Source organism: Epinephelus moara, chromosome 16 (assembly GCF_006386435.1).
Source record: "Epinephelus moara isolate mb chromosome 16, YSFRI_EMoa_1.0, whole genome shotgun sequence".
NCBI classification, from domain to species: domain Eukaryota; kingdom Metazoa; phylum Chordata; class Actinopteri; order Perciformes; family Serranidae; genus Epinephelus; species Epinephelus moara.
The window spans coordinates 1348560-1376003 of record NC_065521.1 but is presented as its reverse complement, the minus strand read 5'-3'; the positions used below and the strand labels follow the sequence as shown (position 1 = coordinate 1376003).

The window sequence follows — 27444 nt, the reverse complement described above, 5'->3', positions numbered from 1 at the left end:
TTTTTTTTAATTTTATTTCTCTGTATTTTGTTCTTTTTGTCTTTTTTGTATTTTTGTTGTCCTCTTTTTTTGTTTTTTGTGGTATTTTTTCCTTTTTTTGTTTCGTCTTTATTGTTCTTTATTCTGTTTTTTATTTTATTTTTTGTTCTGTCTACTTTTTGTTTTTTTATTTTATTTTTCCTGTTTTTCTTTTTTTTTTTTATACTCTTTTTTTTAAAATATTTTCTTTTTAATTTTTTTTTTCTTTTTCTGTTGTTTTTTCTTTGTTGTGTTGTTTTACGCAGCACCAGAATTTCCCTCCAGGAACAACAAAGGTTTATTGAATTAAACTGAATATATACTTGTTGACATTTCATAAAAAACAACCAAAAGTGATCAAATATATATTTATTTAAACACAGCCCAGACATTTTAAACATACAAACTGCATACAGACAGTAGCGTTAGTGTAAACAACAACATGATGAAGGTGAACTGAGAGCTGCAGGTTAAAGAGAGTCTTTGGACCAAACTCATCAGCAGTGAGTTTAAAGTGTGATTGTTTAAAGGTTGCCTGAGGCACAGATGTTCCTGAACGCACCACAGACTCCAGACACCTCCTGTCTCTTGTGACACTAACTCCTGCAGCCTCCCTCAGTCTGACTCTTCTTCTCTCCTGCGTCACTAACTCTGTCTGCAGAGCTTCAGGTGTGTCAGTGTCTGGCTGGATGTGCTACAAGCTAAACTCTCCCCCCTGCGCTGCTGTCTGTCTGTCTGTCTGTCTGTCTGTCTGTGTGTCTCTCTCTGCCGTGCTCCTCTAGCCCGGAGCCGGATCCCCCGGCCGAGCATGAGTCAGGGCTGCAGCCGCGAAACCAGTCGCGAGAGCAGCCGCGACACCAGCCCCGCCAGGGGTTTCTCCCCCCTGGGTGAGTACTGACAACCCTCCCTCCACACCAGAGCAGAAAACAGCTCTTACACAGCCCAGGAAGTCAGAGCACATGAAGAAGAAGACTTCCTGTAGAGAGGAGTGTACCAGCCATCACTCCCCTCCTCCCTCTGCACACCTGTCTGCCTCCATCACTGTTCCTCCTGCCGACTCTCTGCATGCTCTCTACTTTAGTGTCCAGACTCTACTCAACTAATCTCCATATAAATAAATAAATAAATACAATATAGGTGACTTGAGAAATAAATAAATAAATGTGCCATTTAATATACCAAAAATAATCTGATAAATATAGGCAATAATTAATTGATATTTTTTTATATTGATTTCTCTTTTATTTTAATTTGAATTTATTTCATAATTAATTTATGTTTTGGAAAATACACAGGAGAAAAATACCAAGGGGAAATGATACTGAAGGACAGATAGAAAGAAAGAATAAAAAAACAAAAACCCTATTTTCTTACTTTCCTATTTAATTTTCCCTTTTCGTATTTTTTAATTTCTTTTGTATTTATTTGATTTTATTCTTTTTAATTAATTTGTTTTTTTAGAAAATACATCGGAAAAAAATATGAAGGGGAAAATAATACAGAAAGAGAAACAGAAAAAAAGAAAGGAAGAAAGAAAAGAAAACATTTAATACATTTAAATGTATTAAATGGAGGACCAAAGATGCCAAAATTAAAAATAAATAAATGAATAGGTGACTTGAGATAACGATAAAATAATTTGATAAATAAGTAAAAAAAAAGGTTTTAATTTATTGATAAATTGTGACATAAATTGATTTTTCTTTTAATTTGTTTTTCCATTTATAATATTCACCTTAGTATGAATTCCCCCATTTACTAAATGTGTTAGAAAATCATTAAAGATAAATGTATTATCACATCAATCAATTGATGAAATGTGCTTTGATTTGCATCATTATTTCAAGTATTTACTTTTGTATTTATTCCCGCCATTTTTTACTTTCTCATTTATTTTTCTCTTTGCGCATATTTGCATTTTTTTCATTTTACATTTAATTTTCATCTAAAAAAGAAAACATTACATATACAAACAGACTAACAAACATACTCAACCCGCATACAATAAAAACAACAAAAGAAAAAGAAAAACAAAAAACAACAATTAAAAAAAGCAACATAAAAAGAAAAAAATGCTGCATTTAAAAAAGAAAAAAATAATAATAATTTTTTAAATTTTGTTTTAAAGTTATTTTTTAATTTATGTATGTTTTGGAAAATGGGGAAAATAATAACTTAAATAAATGACAACATTTAAAAAAATAAATTAGGCATAAAAATAAAAAGATAAAATAGGAATTTAAATAAAAATGCAAAAATAAATAAATACATTTACAAATACAAAAAAAATAGGGGAATTAATTCAACGGTTAATACTGTAAACAATGAAGCAAATCAAAACACATTTTATCAGTTATTTTTTATATTTTCTGGTACATTTATTGGTATATTAATTTATAATAATAATAATAATTAATTTTTAATTTTGGCAGCTTCTAATCTATCATCACTATAGTCAAGTGTAGTTCAAACATAAAGCTCAAATTTTCTCTGTTGAGGTTTTAAAAAAACTTAAAGTTGGAGTTTTAAAAATATTTTCTGAAAAAAGTTTGCAGCTGCTGTAGGAATACTTTTCTCCTGAAGTTGTCTTTAACGTGTCTGTAGCGACATGTGAAGGCAGGAGTGTGTGTTGATGTGTGTTTCTGTATCAGTGGTGGTGTTTTCTCCTCTAACTTTACGTCCTCCTCCAGCCACTCGACGTCACTCCCGGTCAACCAGCGCCCTGTCCTCTGCAGAGTGCTACTCAGGTGACCGGTGGAACTCGTTCACTCAGTCAGCCACATACAATATATAAAACATGTTTACACTCAGCTTCCTGTCGCTGTTGTTCTGTCTGTGTTAAACTATGTGGCTGACTGAGTGAAGTCTCTCTCTGCATGGCTCAAGTCTGCAGGGCGGGAAAATAATCTGCAGGATGTTTGAACTTTTATTTTGCAGCTTCTTAACGATCATTTCTTTGAGATGTAACGGAGCTGTGTTATTTTGGCTTTTAGAGGAAGATGCTGATTCACTCGACTTTATTTTGTACTGTCATTATATGATTTGCATTTTTAGGGCCGAGCATGTGAAAAGAACCTAATGTTTTCTTTCTGCTGCTTCATCACGTTTTTGAGGGGCTAAAGATTCTTGAAAACTCACCAAAAGTGGCACACATACCAGCAGGCTCCGTAGCGCTCTCAAACACACGCCAGGATTTGAATAACGCGTCTCTGATGTTCACGCAATTTGAGTTGATCTTTGCTCTCATCTACAAAAAATTTAAAGATTTGTGGGGACTTTGTTCAGCCGATAGAAAGTCAGCCATCTTGGATTTTGTGCATATTTATCATTAAGCATCTTAGCTCCACCCACCCGGAAGTCGGCCATTTTGAATCTGGTGCGTTTTTTAAAAGTTATTTAAAGTAAAGTTTAACAAACTTCTTTTCAAATTTGAGTGGATCTCATCTACAAGAGCATTTAAAAGTTTGGAGGAATTTTTTCGGCCGATTAAAAAGTCAGCCATCTTGGATTTTGTGCGTTAATTGAGGACTTTAGGAAACATAAAAACTCACGAAACTTTGCAGCCGTGTTCAAACTAGTAATTCCTTCGATCTTAAGGTGCAGTCGGGCTCGGGCACATCGGCTCTATAGCGCCCCGTAATTACTTTGAGCTTTTAAAGGCAATTTTGACGCCCTTGGTATACTCGGAAACTACGAAATTAGTCATACACATTGAAACCTGTGAAGTTTGCGAGAAAATACAGCGATTGGGATCATTTTGAAAAATACATCTCATTAGGTGTCATTGGATCCGCCCACCTGGAAGTCGGCCATTTGTAATTTTGTGCCTTCCTTATGTATTTTAAGTAAAGTTTTGCGAACTCCTCCCAGAGGGTTTATCGGATTCTTTTCAAATTTGATTGGATCTCATCACAAGAGCATTAAAGAGTTACGGGGAATTTTTCGTCCGCTAGAAAGTCAGCCATCTTGGATCATTTCGAAAATATTTCTCAATGGGTTTTTATAAACTCCGCCCACCTTGAAGTCGGCCATTTTGAATTTTGTGAGTTTTTGTGTATTTTAAGTTTTTCAAACTCCTCCTAGGTGGTTTATTGGATTCGTCAAATTTGGCTGGTAAAACCTGACGACTAAAAAGTTGCAAAGGAAAAGTTTGAAGCTCGAAAGATGATGTCATAGATCACGTGACTTTACAGATTAAACAGATCCATGTCATATTTGGGCAGCTGAATCTTGAGACCTTTACGATTATAAATTTCAAAGCTGTTGTGTTTTTGTGGAACAGCGTTGCCGTGGCGGCGCTGCAAATTTCGATGTTTCGCCATGACTGGAAGTTTTCGTAACTTGACTTTGTACGGCCCAATCAGCCCCAAATTTCACACGCTGGATAAGAGTCCAGGCCTGAAGACTTCTACATGTCCATATTGACTCATCGTCATAGCGCCACCTACTGACAGCAGGAAGTCAGTGTTATGTGAGACATATCATCCTATCTACCTACAGATAGTGTGTGTTCTCTGGCGCCACATATTGGACACAGGAAGTGGTGCGCAATTTGCAATTGATAATTTCCAGAGGCAAGAAATACCATCAAACTCTTAGATGGTAAAAGATGGCAAAATATATGCTGTGTTGAGCGGCGTCCCGCCTGTACCTCCGATGTGCCTGTTCATCGCTGCTTACAGTTTTAATGTCTTTATTTTTGTTGGTTTAAGATTTTGCTGGCTGCTTTACCGAAATATTCATTGCAGCTTTCTTTGCTAATTTGCTTTGGGTTGGGTCAGATGTTCATGTTGTGTCGCCTCCTCCTAAAATTCATGGGACATTTAAACCATGATTGACACCTGAGGCATTCACCAAATCTACTATAATGCATCGTTTTAAATAAATTCTGAATGAAAGAACAAAAACCCAACCTAAACAATAAAGTTAGAAATTGTACTGGTTCTGGTCCCAGAATCCACAAAGCACAGGACTGAGACACTCCTCACTCCTAAATCTGATTTCATTTTATTAATTTGAGCGTGAGGAGTGAACTCTGGTCCTCTTTATTTATCTGTTATTTTTTAAATTCCATTTTAAGTGACTGTTACCGAACTTCATCCTCACTTTATCTCATATTCGTCACAGTAACACTCCTGTTGACCTGCTGATGTGCGTTTCCTTTTCCAGACCGGCTGTCCCATCAGGCTCGGATCTCAGCCTCCGTCAACGCCATGAGAATCCTCAACACCGGCACCGACGTCGAGGCTGCCGTCGCTGACGCTTTGGTGAGAAGAGAAGTAAAAAAATATGTGTTATAGCTCATCATTTTAAGAAATGTCCGTGTGGATTAAGTAGAAAGAGGATGGTAGAAAAACAGTTCTCCAAAAACATTTCCTTAGCCAAGAAATATAACGCTCAGACTCAAACCAGCGGTGTCTATCACAGCCTGATCTCTCATTCTCGTGAATGCGATATCTCAAGAACACCTTGAAAAAAATCTTTTCAAATTTGGCACAAACGTCCACTTGGACTCAATGATGAAATGATTAGATTCTGGTGGTCAAAGGTCACTGAGCCCTGGCGTTCTTCTCATTCTCATTAACACCATGCCTCAAAAACACCTTGAGGAAATTTCTTCAAATTTGGCACAAACGTCCAGTTGGGCTGAAGAATAAACTGATGAGATTTTGATGGTGAAAGGTCAAAGTTATTGTGCCTTTGTTATCATCACATTTTCATTTTCTGTGACGATAAATAAATTATCTTTTTATGCCTCTGCGCCGGCATTAGGATTTCAAATTGTTCGTTCATACGTATGTCCCATTGTTGTTAATGCAATATCACAAGGGAATTTGAGGGAATTTCTTAAAATTTGGCACAAATGTCCATTTCAAGTCAGGGATGAACTGATTAAAATTTGGTGGTCACAAAGGTCAAGGTCACTGTGACTTTGTGTCCACCTCATTCTTGTGGGCATGATATCTCAAGAAGGCGTTAAGTGAATTTCCTCAAATTTGGCACAAACGTCCTGTTGGACCCAACGATGGACTGATTAGATTTTGGTGGTCACAGGTCAAACATCAAGGTCACTGTGGCCTCATGTGTCTCATTCTCGTGAGTGCAATATCTAAAGAAAAGCTTGAGGGATTTTTCTCTTTTTCAAATTTGGCACAAACGTTCATCTGGACTCAACTATGAACTGATCAGATTTTGGTTGTCACTGTGGTCTTGCATCCATCTCATTCTCGTCAATGTGATATCAAATACACCTTAAGGGGATTTCCTCAAATTTGGCACAAAGGCCCACTTGGACTCAAGAATAGATTGATTAGAATTTGGTGCAAAAAGGTCAGAGGTCAGTTTGTCCTTATAAAGAATGTTTTTGGCCATAACTCAAGAATTATTGCGCTTTCTATGACAAAACTTAACACAAATGTCTAACAGGATAAAATAATGAAGTGATGACATTTTATATCCAAGAGGTCAGAGGTCAGTGTCACTGTGACATCATCACATTCTGCATAAAACACTTTCTGTCCATTACTCACTGCCATCAAGCTGAGAGGAAGTTATAAAGTGTTTAGAGACAGACGAACATGCTGGTTTGGGTCTTTTTATCATATTTGTTGTCAATAAGAAAACTACAGAATAATAATATAATTTAATCCTTTCTCCTCTTTCTCCCTGGACTTTGTAAATTTCAGCTGTTAGGAGACTCGAGGAATAAGGTACAGAAACAGAGTCGAACCTTTCTGTCACTGCATGAAAACTTTAAACGCTGACTTTTCCATTCATAAAACTGAAGAGTGAGCAGGTTGGGATGCAGTCGAGGAAACTCTGACAGAAGATATCAGCTGCTGCACAACTCCAACCATTGATTTTCCTTTTCTGTCTAATCACAACTGCTTAAAGGGGACCTGTTGTGCTTTTCCATATTTTCTGTCATATATTTAATGTTACAATATTGGATGTTCATATTTAACGTGTCCAAAATTTAAAATAATAAGGTAAACGTATAAGAAAGTAATTTCCTTGAGCAAACCCCTCAGGCTTTAGACCATTTTGAATACTCTAGGCTACCACAAGTGTTTACATTACATACACTGCTACGTGTAGCTACATGCTAACGTCAGGGAAACATGTCATCTTGGTTGCCAGTGTTGTAAATTTCTCCAGATTTCGGATCATATTCCTTCTGAAACATGTCCGGTTGTGTTAAGAAGCTTTTATTGATCATTTTTAACAGGAGAAAGTGCCACTACATACAGTCATTACCTGCCTGCAGGTACACTGCTACATGTAGCTACAAGCTAACATCTAGCAAACATTTCCTCTTGGTTGTTAATTTCTCCAGATTTCGGATCCTATTCCTATTAGACCGTGCCCGTTGTGTTTAGAAGCTTTTATTGCTGCTTATTTTTCATGGTAGAAAGTGTCACAATACAGTCATTCTCCAGCTGCAAGTACACCGCTACACTTAGGAACATGCTAACATCAGGAAAGCATGTCATCTTGGTTGCAGATGTTCATTCCTCCAGATTTATTATGGATATTTATCCTGCTGGAACATGTCTGATTTTGTTGACAGACTTTTATTGGTGGTATTCACGGTACAAAGTGTTGCTATTCTCCGCTAATGGACTTTTCTCAGGAGGGAGGCTTAAAGAGCGTCTCAGTAAAGGATGAACACAGGTGTTCTAGCACAGACAGTTTTTTAAAACATTAAAGCATGTAAACATGTCCCAGTAGAAACCTTAAATGCAAGTATGAACCTGATAATGAGCCTAACAGGTCCTCTTTAAGTGTCTCTCACATCATCTCTGCAGTTAGAGGTGATTAAAGTCTGAACAGCATGAAATAACCTCGTCCATCTCACATCATCAGCACGCCGCATGGCTCTGCCTCTGTAGCTGCATGCTAGATCCACATCAGAGTGTGCTGTCTGTAAACCCGCCACCATCTCTTCTTCCTCTCAGCGGAGGCCGGTGAGGCGGCGTTTCGAGTCTCCTGGGATGTACTCGGACGACGACGCCAACAGCGACGCCTCCAGCGCCTGCTCTGAGCGCTCGTACAGCTCGCGGAACGGGGGCATGGCGCCACACTTCCTGCGTCAGACGGAGGACGTGGCGGAGGTCCTGAACCACTGTGCCAGCGCCAACTGGTCTGAGAGGAAGGAGGGGCTGCTAGGACTGCAGAACCTGCTGAAGAGTCAGAGGATGCTCAGGTGGGTGTGGAGCAGTCCGTCAGTGGTTGGTGGTGACATTACGGGAGAAATTAAACCCAGAAACCTGTGACACGCATCAGAAATCTGCTTATAAACTGTCAGAAAGATCTTCAGTCGGTCTGAAATGATCGAACAATCTGCCGTGTGTTTCCTCCGCCAGCCGCGTGGAGCTGAAGAGGCTCTGTGAGATCTTCACCAGGATGTTTGCAGACCCTCACAGCAAGGTGAGAGGCGGCTGAGCTTGAGCAGCACACAGCATGATTCACACACACACACACACACACACACACACACACACACACACACACACACACACACACACAGCAGCAGGCTGCACCCAGACCATGATGATGATGATGATGATGAACACGCCACAGTCAGAGTGACACTCACTGCTCACATGTCAGCACTAACTTGAGGACAAACTAACAGAGTGTGTTTTTTGTTGCATGCCTCCTCCTCCTCTTCCTCGCTGCTGCGGACTCTAACAAACACCAGAGAGTAAGTGTTTACTCACCTGACTCACCACAGTCCACCGTCCTGTCAGACTTCAGCAGCACCACTATATGTTTAACTCAAACGCAGCTACACTGACCTCCTCCTCCTCCTCCTCCTCCTCCTCTTCCTCTTCCTCCCTCTCTCAGGTGTTCAGCATGTTCCTGGAGACTCTGGTGGACTTCATCACGCTGCACAGGGACGACCTGCAGGACTGGCTCTTCGTGCTGCTCACTCAGCTGCTGAAGAAGATGGGGGCCGACCTGCTGGGCTCCGTCCAGGCCAAAGTCCAGAAGGCCCTGGACGTCACCAGGTGGGCCGCCGGCCGGAAATAGAAAAATAGAAGCTGCAAAAATCAAAAATAAATGACAAGATAAATAAATGTGCTGAAATAAAATAATAATAAAATAAATTAATAATCTGATTTTAATATGCTTATTCATCTATTTACCTTTGGTCATGAAAAAAAAACTGGGGGAAACAAATAGAGGGGAAATACTATGAATAAATAAGATAAACAAAAAGTTATCGCATTTATAAAATAAATACAAAGATGAATAAATAAATGTAAAAGTTCCTAGAAATAAATAAATAGATAAATAAATAAAGTTGGGGAAGTAAATAGGAGGAAAATACAAAGGGAAAATAACACAGAAATTAATTTAAAAAAATACAAACATTTGAAAATAAAAAATACTTTAGAAAATAAATGTAATGTTAATTTAAACTGATTTAAAGATTCTTAAAATAAATAAAAATAAATAATCAAGAAATAAATGAAGTTTGAGAGGTAAATAGGGGGTAAAATAATGAATAAAAAAACATTTAAAAATGACGAAATTGATTTTTTTTATTAAATAAAAATGAATACAAAACAAATATAAAATTAATAAATAGATACAATTTTAAGAATAATAAATACAGTTAAAATAGATTTTAAAAAAAGAAAATTTTAAATTAATAAAATTAAGTAAATCATCAATAAATAAAGGTGGGAGAGTAAATGGGGGTAAAATACAGAGGGAAAATAATATGGAAATGAATAAATAAATGCATTTAAAAATGAAGTGGAATGAAATTATGAAAAATAAATACGAAACTAAATTTAAAAAAATACATTTAAAATACAAACACAAAAAAAAGAAAAATTAAGAAAGATAATTGACAGAAAATAAATAGGGGAATTAATACAAAGGTAAATACTGTAAACTAAAGAAGTCAGTTAAAACACATTTTATCAATTGATTAATGCCGACATTAATTTTATATTTTTGTTGTTATATTTATTTATTGAGTCATTTATTCAGTTTTTCAGTTTTCTGCAAATATACTTCCTGCTTCTCCAGCGCTGCATCTCTTTGTATTTCCTGTTCCTCTGCAGAGAGTCGTTCCCGTACGAGCAGCAGTTCAACATCCTGATGCGTTTCATCGTGGATCAGACGCAGACGCCCAACCTGAAGGTGAAGGTGGCCATCCTGCGCTACATCGAGGCGCTCGCCCGCCAGATGGACCCGGCCGACTTCGTCAACTCCAGCGAGACGCGCCTCGCCGTGTCACGCATCATCACCTGGACCACCGAGCCCAAGAGCTCCGACGTCCGCAAGGTAGGAGGATGGGGCGGTACAGTGTGGCGTCTCAGTGTCACCTCCGTCTTCTCTCACAACTTTGTGTCCTTATTGTTTCTTTATTTGTACGTTTGGTTTCATTTTTCGTTTTCACGTCTTTTTTTTTTTTTTTGTCCAATCGCCATTTCTTGTCCACCACACCCCCAGACCCTTCATAACTGGGCAGGGGAGGATTTCTCAGGCCGCCCCAGCACCGTGGCCTCTCTGCCTGGAGAGGGCAACCTGGAGGAGAGGTGCAAGCAGGTAGAATCTCCCCCCGACAGCATGACGTCCTCTAACCCAGCCTGAGACTCTCAGGGACAGACAGGGAGCTGCTGGATGTCTGTGCAGCCGCTTTCCAACACTAACTGCTCGGAAAGGGAGAGTTCAGGTGTTTTAAAGTGTGTGAGGGACTCATCCACAGCCGGTGTGTGAGCTACAGGAGGTGACGATCAGTTTGGAGAAGCAGACAGGAGCACCGCACAGTCTCCTGCCTGTATGAGCATGAAAAAATAAGGGGGATCCGCTGTGGATAAGTTCCTCACACAACCTGAACTATCCCTTTAAATCAAGTTTTGAGGATGACGTCACGGTTCTGTTTGTGTTTGGCCGACTCTTGTCGTGGGTGAAGTCAGAAAGAGTGGACTCAGAACAGTCTGTGCATGACCTGCTGCAGTTTGACGTCTGAGACTAACCGACTGAACTAAACCTTTAACTGTGCTCCGTAAACCTCGACACGTGCGAGTTATCCTGACGAAGACTTGGGGTGGAAACTGCTCGTCCTGGCTTCTGCTTTAACGTTTGATATTTAATTTGAGTGGACATGCTGCACGTTCACTGCAACACACCTGCTTCTTAACACGCCGTGTACTCTCAGATTCACCCTCAAGGTGTTCTCTTCCTCTGGTTTCATTGGGTTTCTAAAGAGGAGTCAGCTGATCGCTCTTCGTCGTGCTCACGGTGGCAAAATCTCTGCAGTAAAAATATTCAAAAACTTGCAACTGACCCGACGAACAGCTCGTGGGAGCAGCGGAGACACAGGTGGAGTTAAAGGTAATTAACGTGTGTGTAACGTGTGTGTAACTTGTGTGTGTGTGTGTGTGCAGGCAGCCCAGGTGGTGCTCATCGCCCTGTTCGAGCTGAACACGCCGGAGTTCACCATGCTGCTGGGCGCCCTGCCCAAAACCTTCCAGGACGGGACCACCAAGCTGCTGCACAACCACCTGAGGAACGCCAGCGCCAACAGCGGCATCAGCATGGTAACACACACACACACACACACACACACACATATATGTCACTCACATCTCCAGATGTCTGAAGCCAGGTGTGTGTGTTTCGTTGATCTGCAGGCGTCTCCCAGTAACTCTGCAGGCCGGACGCCTCCTCGGCAGCCCAGCAGCCGCAGCAGCCCTCTGACATCACCCACCAACTGCTCCCATGGCGGCCTCTCTCCCAGGTACGCCACACACTGCACCTGGAGCCCACAGACACTAAAGACACTAATGTCTCCGTATCAGAGCTGTGTTTGATTTGATCCAACTGGCAGCTCACCTCCATCACCACCATGTATTCTGCATCACAAGGCTCTCAGAGCTACAGCGCCCCCATCTGGCCACAGGCAGTACCTACATACAGCCTCCCTTCAACAGAGCAAATCTCATGTCTACAAAGTACAAACTTATGGTCATTTGCAAAAAACATTTTTGATAGCTCAAGCACAAAACAACAGTATTTCAGCCCTTCAGGCTTGATCCCCCAAAATGACTCAATATATAAACTAATATACCATTAAATGTACAAAAAAAAAATACTAAATTTAACATAACATAGATGTGATGTAAATTTATATTTTTATTTTCATTTGCTCATTTATTTATTCACCTTTGTTTATAAATCCCCTATTTATTTCTTATTATTATTTATTAAGTTTTAAATTACATATTTATTTTTACATTTAATTTCTATTTTTTTTTAATTATTTTTACATTAAAAAAATATTGTGTTTAGTTATTTATTGCTATACTATTTTTTTCTTTGCAATTCTGCCTCATTTATTTCCTTAAACTTTCTTTCTGTTTTAATTTGCTTATTTATTTATTTACCTTTGTATTAATCCCCGTATTTATTTCTCTTTTTTCTCTTTATTTATTGTTGATTTATTTTATTAAATTTAATTAAATTAGAAATTAGTTACTTATTTTTGCATTTAATTTTTCTTTATTCTAAATGTATTTTTAAATGTATTTTCCCCCATATTTATTTCCTTAAACTTTCTTTCTTTTTTAATTTGCTTATTTATTTATTTACCTTTGTATTAACCCCCTTATATATTTCTCTTTTCTTTGTTTATTTATTGTTGATTTATTTTATTAAATTTAAGTAAATTAAAAATAAAACTATTTATTTTTGCATTTAAATTTTCTTTATTCTAAATGTATTTTTAAATGTATTTTCCCCCTTATTTATTTCCTCAAACTTTCTTTCTGTTTTAATTTGCTTATTTATTTGTTTACCCATATATTTATTCCCCTTTTTATTTCTCTTTTATTTATCGTTTATCTATTTTTTATTAAATTCTAAATTTAATGATCTGTTTTTGCATTTAGTTTTTATTTATTTTAAATGTATTTTTTTATTTATTACTGCACTATCAAACTTTCTATCTGTTTCAATTTGCTTCTTTTTAATTCACTTTTTGGTCATGAATTGGGGAAATAAGGGGAAAATGCAAAGGGTGAATAATAAATAAAATTTAGAAATGAACAAATAAATTAAAAAATAAATTCAGAGTGAATGAAAAGTGCAATAACAAAACAAAAAGAAATTCATAAATAAAAGGGAAAATTGAATTAATTCAACAGTAATTCACACCTACATTTATTTTTAATGAAATATTAATTAATATCAAGTCATTTACTTTTAGTTTTGGCAGCTTTTATCTCCCGTAGTTTTACACCTTAAATGATTTTCTGATAATAACATTTTACAGCCACATCAGAGTTTTACCAGCATGAAAGTGAAAACAGTGCTTCTCCTTATTTTCTCACATCTGTATCTTCTCTCTGGGCTGCTCTCCTCCCTTCCTACGTCTCTTCCTCCTCCTCTTCCTCCTCCCTCCGTCTCCTCCTCTTCCTCCCCGGCTGGTTGCAGTCGGCTGTGGGGTTGGAGCGCTGACGGGCTCTCCAAGTTCCCTCCTCCACCCTTCCCCTCCCCTCTCACTCCACCCACTGCCCACTCCTCCCTCAAGGCAGTGCGGCGAGCGTTCTCACCCAGGTAACCCCCACCCCCTCTCTTCCTCCTCCTCCTCCTCCTCCTCCTCCTCCCTGTCATGGGGTTTCACAGTACAGCTGTATGATGTGACCTTCCATTCTTGTGGAAAAAAAAGGATGAACTAATTTGATTTTGGTGTTCAAAGATCAAGGTCTCTGTGACCTGGAGTTTGTTTCATTCTTATGAATGCGATATCTCAATTTGTCAAATTTGGCACAAACGTCCACTTGAATTCAACAATGAACTGATAACATTTTGGTGGTTAAAGGTTAAAGTTCAAGGTCATTGTGACTTAGTTTGTCTCCTTCTTGTGAACAGAATATATCAAGATCTCCTTGAGATGTTTCCTTAAAGTTGGCTCCAGTGTTCAGTCGGAATTCATGATTAACTTATTAAGTTTTGGTAGTCACAGGTCAAGTTCAAGGTCACTGTGACCTTGTGTCAATTTTATTCTCATGAACACGATACTTCAAAAAGGCCTTGATGACATTTCCTCAAATGTGGCACAAATGTCCACTTGGACTCAGTGATTGATTAGATTTTGGTGTTCAAAGGTCAAGGTCACTGTGACCTTGTGTGCGGCTCATTCTCGTTAACACAACATCTTCTTATAGGCCTTGAAGGAATTTCCTCAAATTTGGCACAAATGCAATATCTCAGGCTGTCAAATTTGGCACAAACATCCACTCAGACTCAAGCGCAAACTCATTAGATTTTGGTGGTCAAAGGTCAAGGTCACTGTGGCCTTGTATCCGTCTCATTCTGGTAAACATGATATCTTAAGAAGGCTTTGAAGTTAGCACAAATTTTCTTGTGGACTCAAAAAATAACAGACTAGATTTTGGTTATCAAAGGTCAAGGTCACTGTGACATTGTGTCCGTCGCATTCTCGTTAACACAATATCTCAAAAATGCCTTGAGGACATTTCCTCAAATTTGGCACAAATGTCCACTTGGACTCAGTGATTGACTAGATTTTGGTGGTCAGAGGTCAAGGTCACTGTGACCTTGTGTCCGGCTCATTCTCATAAACACGATATCTTAAGAAGGCTTTGAAGTTAGCACAAATTTACTTGTGGACTCAAAAAATAACTGACTAGATTTTGGTGGTCAGTCATCACGGTCACTGTGACCTTGTGTGCGGCTCGTTCTCGTTAACACAATATCTTCTTGTAGGCCTTGAAGGAATTTCCTCAAATTTGGCACAGACGCAATATCTCAGGCTGTCAAATTTGGCAAAAACATCCACTCAAGAATGAGCTCATTACAATTTGGTGGTCAGTGGTCAAGGTCACTGTGACCTTGTGTCCATCTCATTCTGGTAAAGACAGGCTTTGAAGTTAGCATAAATTTTCTTGTGGACTCAAAAATGAACTGACGAGATTTTGGTCATCAAAGGTCAAGGTCACTGTGACCTTGTGTCCATTTCATTCTCATCATGCTCGACACGGCTACATGATTAGGAATGAAACATATCCTCATCAGCTGACTGAAGCTGTTTCTCTTTGTGCTGTGAAACCTCTGAAACTCACCGACAGTCTCATCAGCCGTCACCTCTGCTGCAGCCGTCTGTGCCTCCATCTGCTCAAACTGTCTCTCACTCTCCATTCGCTTGTTTCTGTTTTAACTCTCTCAGGTGAGAAAACATGTCGTCAGCGTCTCTGTGCTTGACTCACCTGTTCATCTCTACCTTTGTCCACATGCACGGCTATGCACGTGCACTGTGCTGCGCAGACAGAGCGGACGGCAGTGCTTGAACTTTGAGTTTCGGACCTTTGAAGCTCTTCTGTTGTGTTTCTGAAAGTTTGGATAGTTTCAACACCAAAATATCAGTTTGGTCCATGTCTAGGAAAGTGTCCATGACGACTGAGCCTCTGATCTGAAGCACCTTAGCGTCTGTAGGTCAGGCTTGTGAGGTTTAATCCTCCGAGATGTAAAGTTTCCTCCAAGAGTCTTCAGGGATTGGTCCAAGCACCCAAGTCCCACATGATCATGTCCTGTTCCCCTCAGACTGTAGACCGGAAGTTGCCGTAGCAGAACACGCTCTCACGTCTCGTCTTGTCTCTCCCACGCTGCAGCATGCTGGAGTACGACAGTGAGAACCTGAACTCGGAGGAGATCTACAGCTCTCTCCGCGGCGTCACCGAGGCCATCCAGAACTTCAGCTTCCGCAGCCAGGAGGACCTGATGGAGCCGCTGAGGCGGGACGGCAAGAGGGACGGCATGGTGAGGACAAAGATGGACAGAGGAGGGCTGCAGCTAATGTTTGTGTTGATGATTGCGTCATTTGCATTTGGTGTGGGGTTGTACGTTGAAATTAATGGGGACGTATTTTTTGTGACGTGGCGTTCGTCGCCTGAAGGCATCGACCACACAGAAAGCGTTTTGCAGGTCACAAATGCCGTTTCTCTTCAGACACACCTCGGCTTTAATGAGTATCTTTTACTGTCCAGTCACGTTAGCTAATGTCATGATGTCATCCTTCAGTCTGGAGTCGGAGCGTCCTCAGACTCCGACGTCGTTGGGGGAGGACGCACCGCCCTGGACAACAAGACGTCGCTGCTGAACACGCCATCCCCGCGCTCCTTCGCCGGCCCGCGCTTCAGAGACTACAACCCGTACAACTACACGGACAGCATCAGCACGCTGGACAAAGCTGCCCTGAAGGAGGCGCTGTACGAGGACGCTGTGGAGCAGCTGCGAGACGGTGAGACCGCAGGAGCTCAGACGTCGACCTCACGTTGGCGTTTTGCTTAGTCGTCTTTTAAATGACATGTTTCTTTGCAGGCGGGAGACAAGAGTGCGTCGAGAACAAGATCATGAGCCCCAAAAGCTTCCCAGGTAAACCCACGTCACATCATCGAGTCCTTTCCACAACATGGCGTCTGTTTGTTGTAACCAAAGTAACACACACGTCCTCTTCCCGCAGCAGGACCCGCCGAGCAGCTGCAGCTGGTCGGCGAGCTGCTGAAGGAGCTCTCCCAGGGCCAAGGCGGGGAGCGGGGCCCCGAGGAGCGGCGGGGGACCCTGCTGGAGCTGCTGAAAGTGGCGCGCGAGGACAGCCTGGTGGTGTGGGAGGAACACTTCAAGACCATGCTGCTGCTGCTGCTGGAGACGCTCGGGGACAAAGACGTAAGACCCCAAACACCTGTCTGATCCTCTGTGAGACGCTCTGTAGAGAACTGTGACCCTGAACGCACTCGTGTCTCCCTCAGCACACGATCCGGGCGCTGGCCCTGCGAGTCCTGAAGGAGATCCTGAGGAACCAGCCGGCCCGCTTCAAGAACTACGCCGAGCTGACCATCATGAAGACGCTGGAGGCTCACAAAGACTCGCACAAGGAGGTGAGGAGTCGAGCGTCCACACACTGTCTGACATCACAGTTCACTCACACACACACTGCAGACATGTTGTGACACAGAGCTGGCATCACGCTCTCCGTGGTCTGTGCAGGTGGTGCGTGCGGCGGAGGAGGCGGCCTCCACGCTGGCGGCCTCCATCCACCCGGAGCAGTGCATCAAGGTCCTGTGTCCCATCGTGCAGACGGCCGACTACCCCATCAACCTGGCCGCCATCAAGATGCAGACGAGGGCCATCGAACGCATCGCCAAGGAGCCGCTGCATCAGCTGCTGTCTGACATCATCCCCGGGCTGCTGCAGGTCGGACGCCGTATGTGGTCGATACAGTAGATGTTATGAGACATACTCTGCAGACTGAGAGCGCTAACTCAACATGGTGTGATGTTTCAGGGCTACGACAACACGGAGAGCAGCGTGAGGAAGGCCAGCGTCTTCTGCCTCGTCGCCATCTACTCTGTGATCGGAGAGGAGCTGAAGCCGTACCTGGCTCAGCTGACCGGCAGCAAGGTGCGCTCACTTCCTGTCTCTCACTGAACGATAGGTTCTTGTCCTCGATGTTTTGTTAACAGTCCTGAGTACAGGAAAAATATAATAACATTTATGTATTTGTTTATTTATGCATGCGCCTTTTTTCATTTATCTGTGTTCTTTTATTTATTTTTTTCAGCATTTATTTTTCTTTGATTTATTTGTATCTGTGTTCATTTATTATTTAATCTGGTGTTTATTCCTACATTTATTTATTTAATTATTTACGTATTTACTTAATTAATCCTGTATTTATTTAAACATTAATTTGTTTATTTATTTAGTGTATTTATTCCTAGCCTTATTTAGTCATTTATTTAATATTTATTCCTACCTTTAATCATTTATTTAGTGTATTTATTTTTTATATTTATTTACTTATTCTGGTATTTATTTATACATTTCTAATTTTTTCTATATATTTTTATTTATTTATTAACTTATTTTGGTATTTATTTATACATTTATAATTTTTTCCATATTTTTTATTTATTTTTTTATTCTGGTATTTCTTTATACATTTATAATTTTTTCCATATTATTTATTTATTTATTTATTCATTCTGATATATATTTACACATTTATGTATTTTTTTTCTTTTGTTAGATATTTATTCAGTGTATTTATTGTGACACTTATTTATTCAATCATGTATTTATTTGTTTTAGTCCCATATCTATATAATTTTGTATATTAATTTAGTTATTCCTTTATATATACCTACATTAATTCATCCATTTATTTATGTATTTATTTGTTTGTCTTTTTATCCCAGTATATTTTTTTATTTGTATATTTATACTTTTATGGGTTTTTCCTTCGTTATTTATTTATTTATTGTATTTATTACACTTATTTATTAATTTATTTATATGTATATTTATTTATTTAAGTGCTGTATCTATTGAAACATTTCTGCATTTAACATGGTATTTATTTATTTATTTATTTATTTATTTATTCTGATATTTATGCCTACACTTATTTATTTATATATTTCTAGATTTATATATTGTGGTGTATTATTTATTTATTTATTCTGGTATTTATGTAGACATGTATGTATTCCTGTATTTATTCCTACATTTATTTATTTATTTTTTTGTCTTATTTATACATTTATATTTTTTCCCATATTGATTTATTTATTTGTTTCTGTATTCAGAGTCGTCTAACCCTCCTGTTCTCCTCCCTCAGATGAAGCTGCTCAACCTGTACATCAAGAGGGCTCAGACCTCCACCAGCAACAGCAGCAGCTCCTCCGACATCTCCTCCTACTAACTCCGCCCATGCCCAGCCCTCCTCCTCATCATCTTCATCACCACGTTTCATTCCATCAGACGACACAAACAGGATCATGATTTAATCTAGATGTTCTGTGTAGGAGCAGGCGCCTCCTCCCATCCAGTCTCCTCCTGCTGAGGAAGATGAGGAGGCGCTTGTTTTTGGGAGGAAGGAGGCGGCTGAGACCTCCTCTGTCAGCGCTAGAGTCATGAGCCTTAAGACTTTTATCTTCCATGGGTGGTAGGAACCTCTGTCTCCTCCTCTTCCTCCTCCTCCTCGCTCCTGGGACCTGAGGTGAGTCTGCTCCTCCCTCTGAGTGCAGGAGCACCCTGTGGCTATATCAGTATTTGTACTCCTCTTTAGTATCCACGTGTTTAACGTCCACTTCAGACCTGACTGTGTATTGAATGTAAAGAGCTTTGAACCATGTTTCTCCTTCCTGAACTACTGCCTCATCCAACCTGGTGGATCAACCTTAAAGGAACACGTGAGGACGTTTGAGCCACAGAGAGCGGCGCCAACGTCTTTAAAGGGTCCATCTGAACATTAATGTGTCACTGGTTTCTTAAAGTACAAGAGAAGAAGAACAAGTCTCCTTGATATAAAACATTTTAGCTTTAAAAGATCAAAATGTGAAGTTGATGTTAGTTTGCGTTGGATGATCATTTGGCTGGCCAATGATGTGAAGCACTACAGTGAGTTGATTTGGGGCCCAACGACCAGCACGAGGTTTTATTTAAAGGACAAATCATTTTACAGGTGTTAGAGGGTTTCATTTGCTCCGTGTGACGCCCATCAGGTCAATAACCAATTACAAATCTCAGTTTTTAAGTTTAATTGTAACTCACAGGGCTGGACCAAGCAGATTTAGCGCCCTGGGTGGGCTTCCGCTGGGGCCCCCGACCCTCCCGAAAAAATATAAAAAAATGTTTCATATATTACAAGGAATAAAAAATAAAGAGAAAATCAACCGAAATAACAAACGAATATAATTAACAAAGGAACAACAGCTGGATGATGAAACATTTTTATGTTGAAATCAAATATAATTTTTAACTTGCAATGCTGGACCTAGCACTGCGGCCCCCAAGCCCCCCACTGTTCAAAAAAGTATGAAAAATTGTTTCATATATTACAAACAAACAAAGGAACAACAGCTAAATGATTAAAAATTTAATTTTAATTTTAACTTGCAGGGCCAGACTGAGCAGATTCAGCGCCCTGGGTAGGCTTCCGCTGTGGTTTCATATATTATAAGGAATAAAAAATGAAGAGAAATCAACTGAAAGAACAAACGAATATAATTAATAAAGGAACAACAGCTGGATGATGAAACATTTTTATGTTGAAATCAAATATAATTTTTAACTCGCAGTGCCGGACCTAGCAAATTCAGCGCCCTGGGCAAGCTTGTGCTGGGGCCCCCGACCCCCCAACATCCAGAAAAAAATATGAGACTTGTTATATACATTACAAACTTACCAAAGATAAAATAACAAACAAATGAAATGAACAAAGGAACAACAGCTGAATGATGAAACATTTTTATAGTGACGTAAAGTATGGTTTTAATTGTAACTTGCAGGGCCGGACCAATCAGATTTAGCGCCCTGGGCAAGCTTTCATTTGGGCCCCCAACATCCAGAAAAATCCCCAAAACCCAAATAACAAACAAATCTGATGAATAAACAATTAAAAAATGCAGTAAGTGCAAATTTAGGACTGAACAAGTCTGAACAAACATGTTTACGTCTGTCCAATCCATCAAATTGGGAAAAAAACAGGGGCCATTTTAAGTCAGCTGATGTCAAATGTTTTGACTCGACCACCGGACTTCACTAAAAGCCTGACATTGTAAAACCAGCCGCTGGCGATTCGACCTAGCCTGGAAATCCAGACTCAAATCTAGAAAGATTCTGAGTCTGGCCCTCACGATACACCCTTCCTACCCAAGGGGCGGCACTAACTGAGGCATATTAAATGCCGCCGCACGCAATTGGATAGCACGATAGCCAATCAGAACAAAAGACGACCAGTGGGGCTAACTGATATATTATGCTTTTGCCGTATCCCGTCGGCAAAACGGCAAAAACGTCCTTCCTGGAAGCGAAGGCTTCTAGGGCAGTCTTCTGTTCCTCTCAAGGAAAAAGATAAGTGTAGTTGGCTTAGTGTTTCTTCCAAAGCTAAACTGAATGGACGCGGCCCTTCGGCAGCTGCCATCTTGGCCGTTTACTTAATGTACAGTTACGTTATTAACATAAAGTTACAGAGGCTAGGTTTGGGAAAACAAACATGGTGATGACGAACCTTAAAACGACTCAAAGTTCACCAAGCGAAAGTCCGTTTTTTTTTGTGACCCATCGACCACCCAACTTGCCTCCTTACACGACCACTCGGTAGCGCTTCCTTGTTTACCGTTGTCGCCACATCGGTCCCGTTATCGCAGCCTTTTAAAGTTCGTGGGATAAGTACGAATTTGCGTGCATTACTTTTTGTAGGAAAACATACGAAAAATTTGTGAGACCAGGCTGCCAGCTCACACAGGATGTGGATTTATCACTTCCTGCCCTCCGTCTGAAATTTGCACGTCACAATAGTTACGTCAGTTTTTTCAGTTTTTTAATAGTATTACAGACACGAGTAAACAAATTTAAACAGGATAATAAACATTTTCCACTTCTTCCAAATTCCCTCAAATTTAATTTCCTGAACCCTCTTTCATATTATTGAACTATTTTCATTACAACATATAGCCACAAATTCTGCATTAATTTTGAGATTGAAATTTAAATTCACATTGTGACGTAACTGTGATGCATAAAACTAGAAGAATATTCTCGAATTTTTACCAGTAAGACCAGTAAGGTGTTGTTGGACCAAACACATTTAAACAATGTCATTGAAAAATACAACAGCTGTTAAAACTATTAAAATGTTTATTTGTAAATTAAAACCATCGTGAATTTAATTGATTTAAATGTAAACTTTACCTGATGAGCGTCACGTGGATCTGATTCGTCACCTCTGTACATATTTCAATAAATGAATCTTACAGTGGATTTTTAATCGATTTCCAGTGACTCAGCTGAGAAATAAGTTTTATGATTTTTAGATAAACGCAATCAAACCACTGAAGGACGGCCGAGATGTTTCGTCTCTGCCGTCTCAGAGCGATGTGAAGCTAACGGCCCAGTCGTGTCCAAACTGGGAGTTCATTGGTTTAGATGTCTGCTGTCTTACAGGCTGTTGAGTCAACACTACTGTGATCTGTTAAGTCTCATTCCAAAATACTGTAATATATCTTATGTGTTATATATTACACCTCAAAGGTCATTTAAAGGTCAATATCAAGGTGTCAGAGACAGTATCAGTGTAACTGCTGCTGACAGTGTGTTCTTCTGAATCAGTTGTTCCTAAATTGAATGTAAATCACTACGACCTTTAAAATGTGAAATATTTGAGAAAACGGGCAAAAATGTACGGAGGACCAAAGATGACGCAATTATCAATAAATAAATAAATAAATAAATTTATTTTAAAAATACAGGGATTAATAAAAAAGGAAATAAATAATACATAAAATAACAAATAAATGCTGAAATAAATGCAAAATAATTAATGTAAAAATAGATTTAAATAAATGGGGAATAAATGGATAAATGCATAAATTAATTAGATAATTAAACAGAACAAAAATAAATAAATGAATATATTGATTTTATTTCTTTACTTTTCCACAATTAAAATTATTTATGCATTTATTTATTTCTATATATTTATGTATTATTTTATTTATTTAGATTTTTTTTAATTAATTTTAATCCCTGTATCTATTTATTGAGTTATTTACTGATGCGTTTGTCATACTTGGTCCTCCGTATGCCGTCAATCAGACAGAAGGACTGACAATCTGAATGATTGGCTGCTACTCAAAGCGAAGTGATGAATTGTGCCAGCGTAACTTAAAGTCGAGCGGACGATGAAAGAGAGCGTGTGATGTTCGAACATTAGCAATAAACTCTGAGAAATCCAGCGTGGATTTTAAACGTCGCAGCACTGTAAGAATCTGCACGTGTTCCTCCCGTGAGACGCTCTCGCTCGTCAGTGTACAGATGTGTCCTCGTGTTTTTATAAAGTGCACCTATAATGAAATGTTACTGCTGCTTATTATAACACTAACTAACGCGCCTAACAACTCCAGCGTGCGGCCGCGGCTCAACAGGAAGCCGCCGTTACCATGAACAAAACGTACTGACTGAAGTATTTAAAGTTTCCTGGTGGTTCAAAGAAACGCTACAGAGGAGGGTGACGTCGTGTTTAACGAAAGATTTCAGGAAATACGATATGAGATGAGAATGTTGATGCCACCTTCATGTTTGGACACTCAATATGAAGCTGCCGCCTGTTAGCTTAGCTTAGCTTAGCTTAGCATAAAGACAAAGGGGGAAATTTGCACCACTGAAGTTTCTTCTTCTAAAGCCTGACAGGTCCTCTGTATCGCAGCTTGTTCAGAACCTGGTGTCAAAATGATTTCTACAACCTGAATTTTTTTCACAATTATTTTACTGTATAAGCCATTATTTAAAAAAAAGAAAGGTGTTTATTTGACAAGGCAAATAAAACACAACAACAATTGGACAAAAAAGAACAAAAGAACAATAAGACAAAAATGGAAAAAAAAAACAAATTGGTTAAAAATGGGGAAAAAAAACAAAAAACAATTGGACAAAAATAAAAAAAATAATAAACAAACAATTGGACAAAAATAAAAAAATGTAAATATTTAAATACAAAAATAAAGAATAAAAAAAAAATTCAAATTCTTTGGATCCTTCATTAAAAATAAATAAATAATTACACTGAAAATGAAAATTTGACAGATGGAGCACATTTAGAGTTTTATATGATCCCAGTGTTCACTACAGCAATTTTTCCCCCATTTCATGCTGTGTTGAGCTGCTTTTTCTTTTATTTATTTATTTTTAGTAAACTTAGATTAACAAAATCATTGTGATCAATTTTATGCGTATAGAATAATTAAAAATAATGGAAAAAGAAGTTCACATATTCAAAATTTATCTGATGAACAGCCCAAAGACTATCACTATCTACAAAAAAGAAACTATAAAGTTTAGCACTTATTTTTTACTTAAATGCCTGCTCACTTTTTGTCAAACAGCCGGTAAATAAACGAACGTATTATTACAGATTTAGGATTACGGCAACATTTTGGGTGCACATGAGAATATTTAAAGTGAATGTATAAAATTGACTGAATGTTAATTTGGGCGATTCTTCAACTGTTGTAATCTTTGTGTCTCTGGAAGAAATAAGAAGATCGTAAAAAACATCGTATTTGTTATTATTATTGCACAACAAAAGGAATATTAAAAAAACAACTAAATGATAATCAGTCATTATTTTTATGATATTAAAAGTGGCCTTTTCTGTGTGGTTTGTTTTTGTCCCTGGGACGTTTTAAACGTTCAACCCTGTGTAATTTTGTTTCCAGACTTTATGCTAAGCTAAGCTAAGCAGCTAATAGCGTCATATTTACCATAAAGACGTCCCGACCAAAAAGCCAGAAGAATTGTTGGCATTTAACGTTTCTGCAAACCACTGATTTGTTTGCAGGAAAATTAAATGCCGACCGTTCCTTCCGGCGCCTGGCGTGAGACATGATCGTGGCATCCGTGTGAACGTCACTAAGAACAATCGTAGTTCCCTACACGTGTCTTTAACGCGACGTGTCAACCCTGTAAAGTGAAGGATGCTGTTACTGAATATTTCCAGGCCTTATTTAATCTCCTCAGACGCACTCGGACTGTTAACGTACTGTACCGCCGCCCGTCGTCTCCTCTCAGCGTGAGAATGTGACGGCACGATGAGCGTTGACCTCTGGACTGAATGTTGAAGTCTCCTGCTGCGGCTCGTCGTCCTCCGGCGATCAGCCACTGAAAGTCATCTCCCTTTACTCTTTGTACAGTGTGACTTAAAACTACAACTTGGAAACTACGTCCGCATGCGCACTTCCTGTCCAGGAATCTGAACGTGTCGCCGTCGAGGCGACTCCAAATTTACAGCCGTACTTTGATTTCCTGTGCCTTTGGGTGTAAACTACTAACCTGTACTAACACTACGACTCGCTGCGTCTGACGGCGCTGACGTCAGATGCAGTGATGTCACTGAGCTGGTGGTGACATGGCGACGCCGCTCACGGTGCATGGCTCCCGTTTGTTTTTGAGTTGATGAGTTTTATTTCATGCTCTACAATATTTATGTTTTCTCTTTTCCCCGTGTATGACTGTACATATATTTACATGTTTGGTTCTCTTTCACCCCGATAGAACTTTACACAACTTATAAATAAACTATCAGACTTCTACTGACGTCTTTGTCTTTGTTTATCACAACAACATTTATTTATGTTTACACAACTTAAAAATAAACTATCAGACTTCTACTGACGTCTCTGTCTTTATTTATATCGAAAGGTAGGTAGATAAATAGGTAGCTCTTTGGGGAGGTACATGGATCGATAGGTAGATAGATCGATAAGTAGGTAGGTAGATCAATAGGTAGATAGATCAATAAGTAGGTAGGTAGATTAATAGGTAGATAGATCGATAGGTAGGTAGGTAGATTAATAGGTAGATAGATCGATAAGTAGGTAGGTAGATTAATAGGTAGATAGATCGATAGGTCGGTAGGTAGATTAATAGGTAGATAGATCAATAAGTAGGTAGGTAGGTAGACCAATAGGTAGATCGATAAGTAGGTAGGTAGATGGATCAATAAGTAGGTAGGTAGGTAGATCAATAGGTAGATAGATCGATAAGTAGGTCGGTAGGTAGATCAATAGGTAGATAGATCGATATGTAGGTAGGTAGGTAGATAAATAGGTAGATAGATCGATAAGTAGGAAGGTAGATCAATAGGTAGATAGATCGATAAGTAGGAAGGTAGATCAATAGGTAGCTGGTTGGGGAGGTACGTAAATTGATAGGTTGATAGGTAGGTAGATGGACTGATTTTACTTTTACTGCTAACTACATGAAGCTGTTACGTTACCTACATGAGGGTGAGTATACTCAAGTACTTTAGATACTGATACTTTATTACTTTAACTACACAAAGCCTTTAATACTTAAGTACTAGTACTAGTTTACTGCTGATACTTTAAATGAAGTTGTTAACACTTAAGTACTGTTACCTAATACCTGTGTATGAGGCTAATTATACTGCAGTATTTTAAACACTCATACTTTAACTGCACAAAGCTGACGATACTTGAAGTTTAGCTTCAGGACTTTTACCTGTCGTGTTGTTGTTCAGGTACTTTTACTCCAGCAGAGTACGTCAGTACTTGTTCCAGTGTCTGTGTGGCTCCTGTGGTAGAAACTGCAGGTGTGAACTCCATTTCCCAGGTGACCTTGCAGGATGAGTCCCAGGTGTTGTGTATCAGCAGTCATCAGTGAGACAAAGGTGTGTGTGAGCAGACTCTGCACAGCAGCTTCACACACACACACACACACACACACACACAGAGTCTATAAACTGCGTCACATCACTCTGAAGGTCATCTGAGAGGTTAGTCATTTAATCTATTGAATATTTACATGTAGTTTGGATAAAGTTGTTGTGTTTAATCTCCTGATTGTAGGTTCAGTCACAGTGGAGTCAAATTTTAGAGAGTGACCAGCAGATGGCGCTCTGTACTTTCTCTCTGCTGTGATGTCACTGCTCAGGGTTATTGATGAACTATGGGTAAATATGTCCCTTTGACAGATTCTCAATGTTTCACAGTTTGATTTTCAATCATGAATCAGTTTTAATGTTTCTGATTTTTATGTCAGTGATTTGGACACATTTTGGGCAGATTATTTCCTGTGTGTGACATCATTTTAACAATTGTCTGTCTGTACTGTCTCATATTTTAAGTTCCATTGTTGGAAATATTGTTTTCATAAATCTGTCTGTGCAGCAGAAAGATGCAAAAACTACATTTGTAACTGAGGTTTGGCTCGTTCTGTTACACTGGTTCCCAACCTGAGGGTCCTGGCCCCCCACTAGGGGCCGCCAGAGCCTCATGAAGGGCTGCAAGGCCTTCTTGATTTGAACAGGTGTAAGGACATATTTTTAAAACATATACATTGGAGCTGTATCTCAGCATTTGATTCATTTCTGCGTGAAAAACTAAATCAAACTGTAGATTATTATTCAAGATATAAACTTAAAGTGTATTTATATGATTCAGGATGAGGCTGTTGAACAGAAAGTGAAGGCTCTGTAAATATCACCTGTGATCAGAGCTTTGCCTTGACCTTATATTGGGAGACCTTTCTGTGTTTATACAAATGAAATGTAATATACCAAGGAGAAAGATAATGACCTCAGACACACAAAATGACAGAGAGAGACACAAAACAACTACAAAGAGACACAAAACGACTTTAAAGAGACAAAACAACCACAAAGAGACGCAAAACATTGATAAAGAAACAAAAAAAACACCTACAAAGAGACACAAAAAGACTTCAAAGAGACACAAAACAACTTTAAAGAGACACAAAACAACTACAAAGAGACACAAAACAACTTTAAAGAGACATAACGACCACAAAGACACACAAAATGACTAAGCAGAGACACAAAACAACTACAAAGAGACACAA

The 27444-nt window shown here is 39.1% G+C and overlaps 1 protein-coding gene across 7 annotated transcripts in view; it reads left to right on the top strand.

The window, feature by feature from the left end:
- Nucleotides 1-25154, top strand: part of LOC126402108 (CLIP-associating protein 1-like) — a 27876-nt gene extending 2722 nt beyond the window's left edge. The window contains exons 3-20 of one of the 7 annotated variants that reach the window (XM_050063792.1): nucleotides 801-905; nucleotides 5188-5285; nucleotides 6705-6728; nucleotides 7977-8224; nucleotides 8385-8448; nucleotides 8869-9032; nucleotides 10101-10323; nucleotides 10492-10587; nucleotides 11430-11582; nucleotides 11676-11782; nucleotides 15675-15822; nucleotides 16084-16303; nucleotides 16384-16437; nucleotides 16529-16728; nucleotides 16812-16940; nucleotides 17050-17256; nucleotides 17347-17463; nucleotides 18683-25154. In XM_050063792.1, coding sequence (XP_049919749.1) covers nucleotides 801-905; nucleotides 5188-5285; nucleotides 6705-6728; nucleotides 7977-8224; nucleotides 8385-8448; nucleotides 8869-9032; nucleotides 10101-10323; nucleotides 10492-10587; nucleotides 11430-11582; nucleotides 11676-11782; nucleotides 15675-15822; nucleotides 16084-16303; nucleotides 16384-16437; nucleotides 16529-16728; nucleotides 16812-16940; nucleotides 17050-17256; nucleotides 17347-17463; nucleotides 18683-18766 — 2441 coding nt within the window. In that variant the 3' untranslated portion in view covers nucleotides 18767-25154. Of the gene's footprint in view, nucleotides 1-800; nucleotides 906-5187; nucleotides 5286-6704; nucleotides 6729-7976; nucleotides 8225-8384; nucleotides 8449-8868; nucleotides 9033-10100; nucleotides 10324-10491; nucleotides 10588-11429; nucleotides 11583-11675; nucleotides 11783-15674; nucleotides 15823-16083; nucleotides 16304-16383; nucleotides 16438-16525; nucleotides 16729-16811; nucleotides 16941-17049; nucleotides 17257-17346; nucleotides 17464-18682 lie in introns of all 7 variants that reach the window. The other 6 variants (XM_050063791.1, XM_050063793.1, XM_050063795.1 and 3 more) reach the window with 6 other exon arrangements.
- Nucleotides 25155-27444: the final 2290 nt, after the last annotated feature.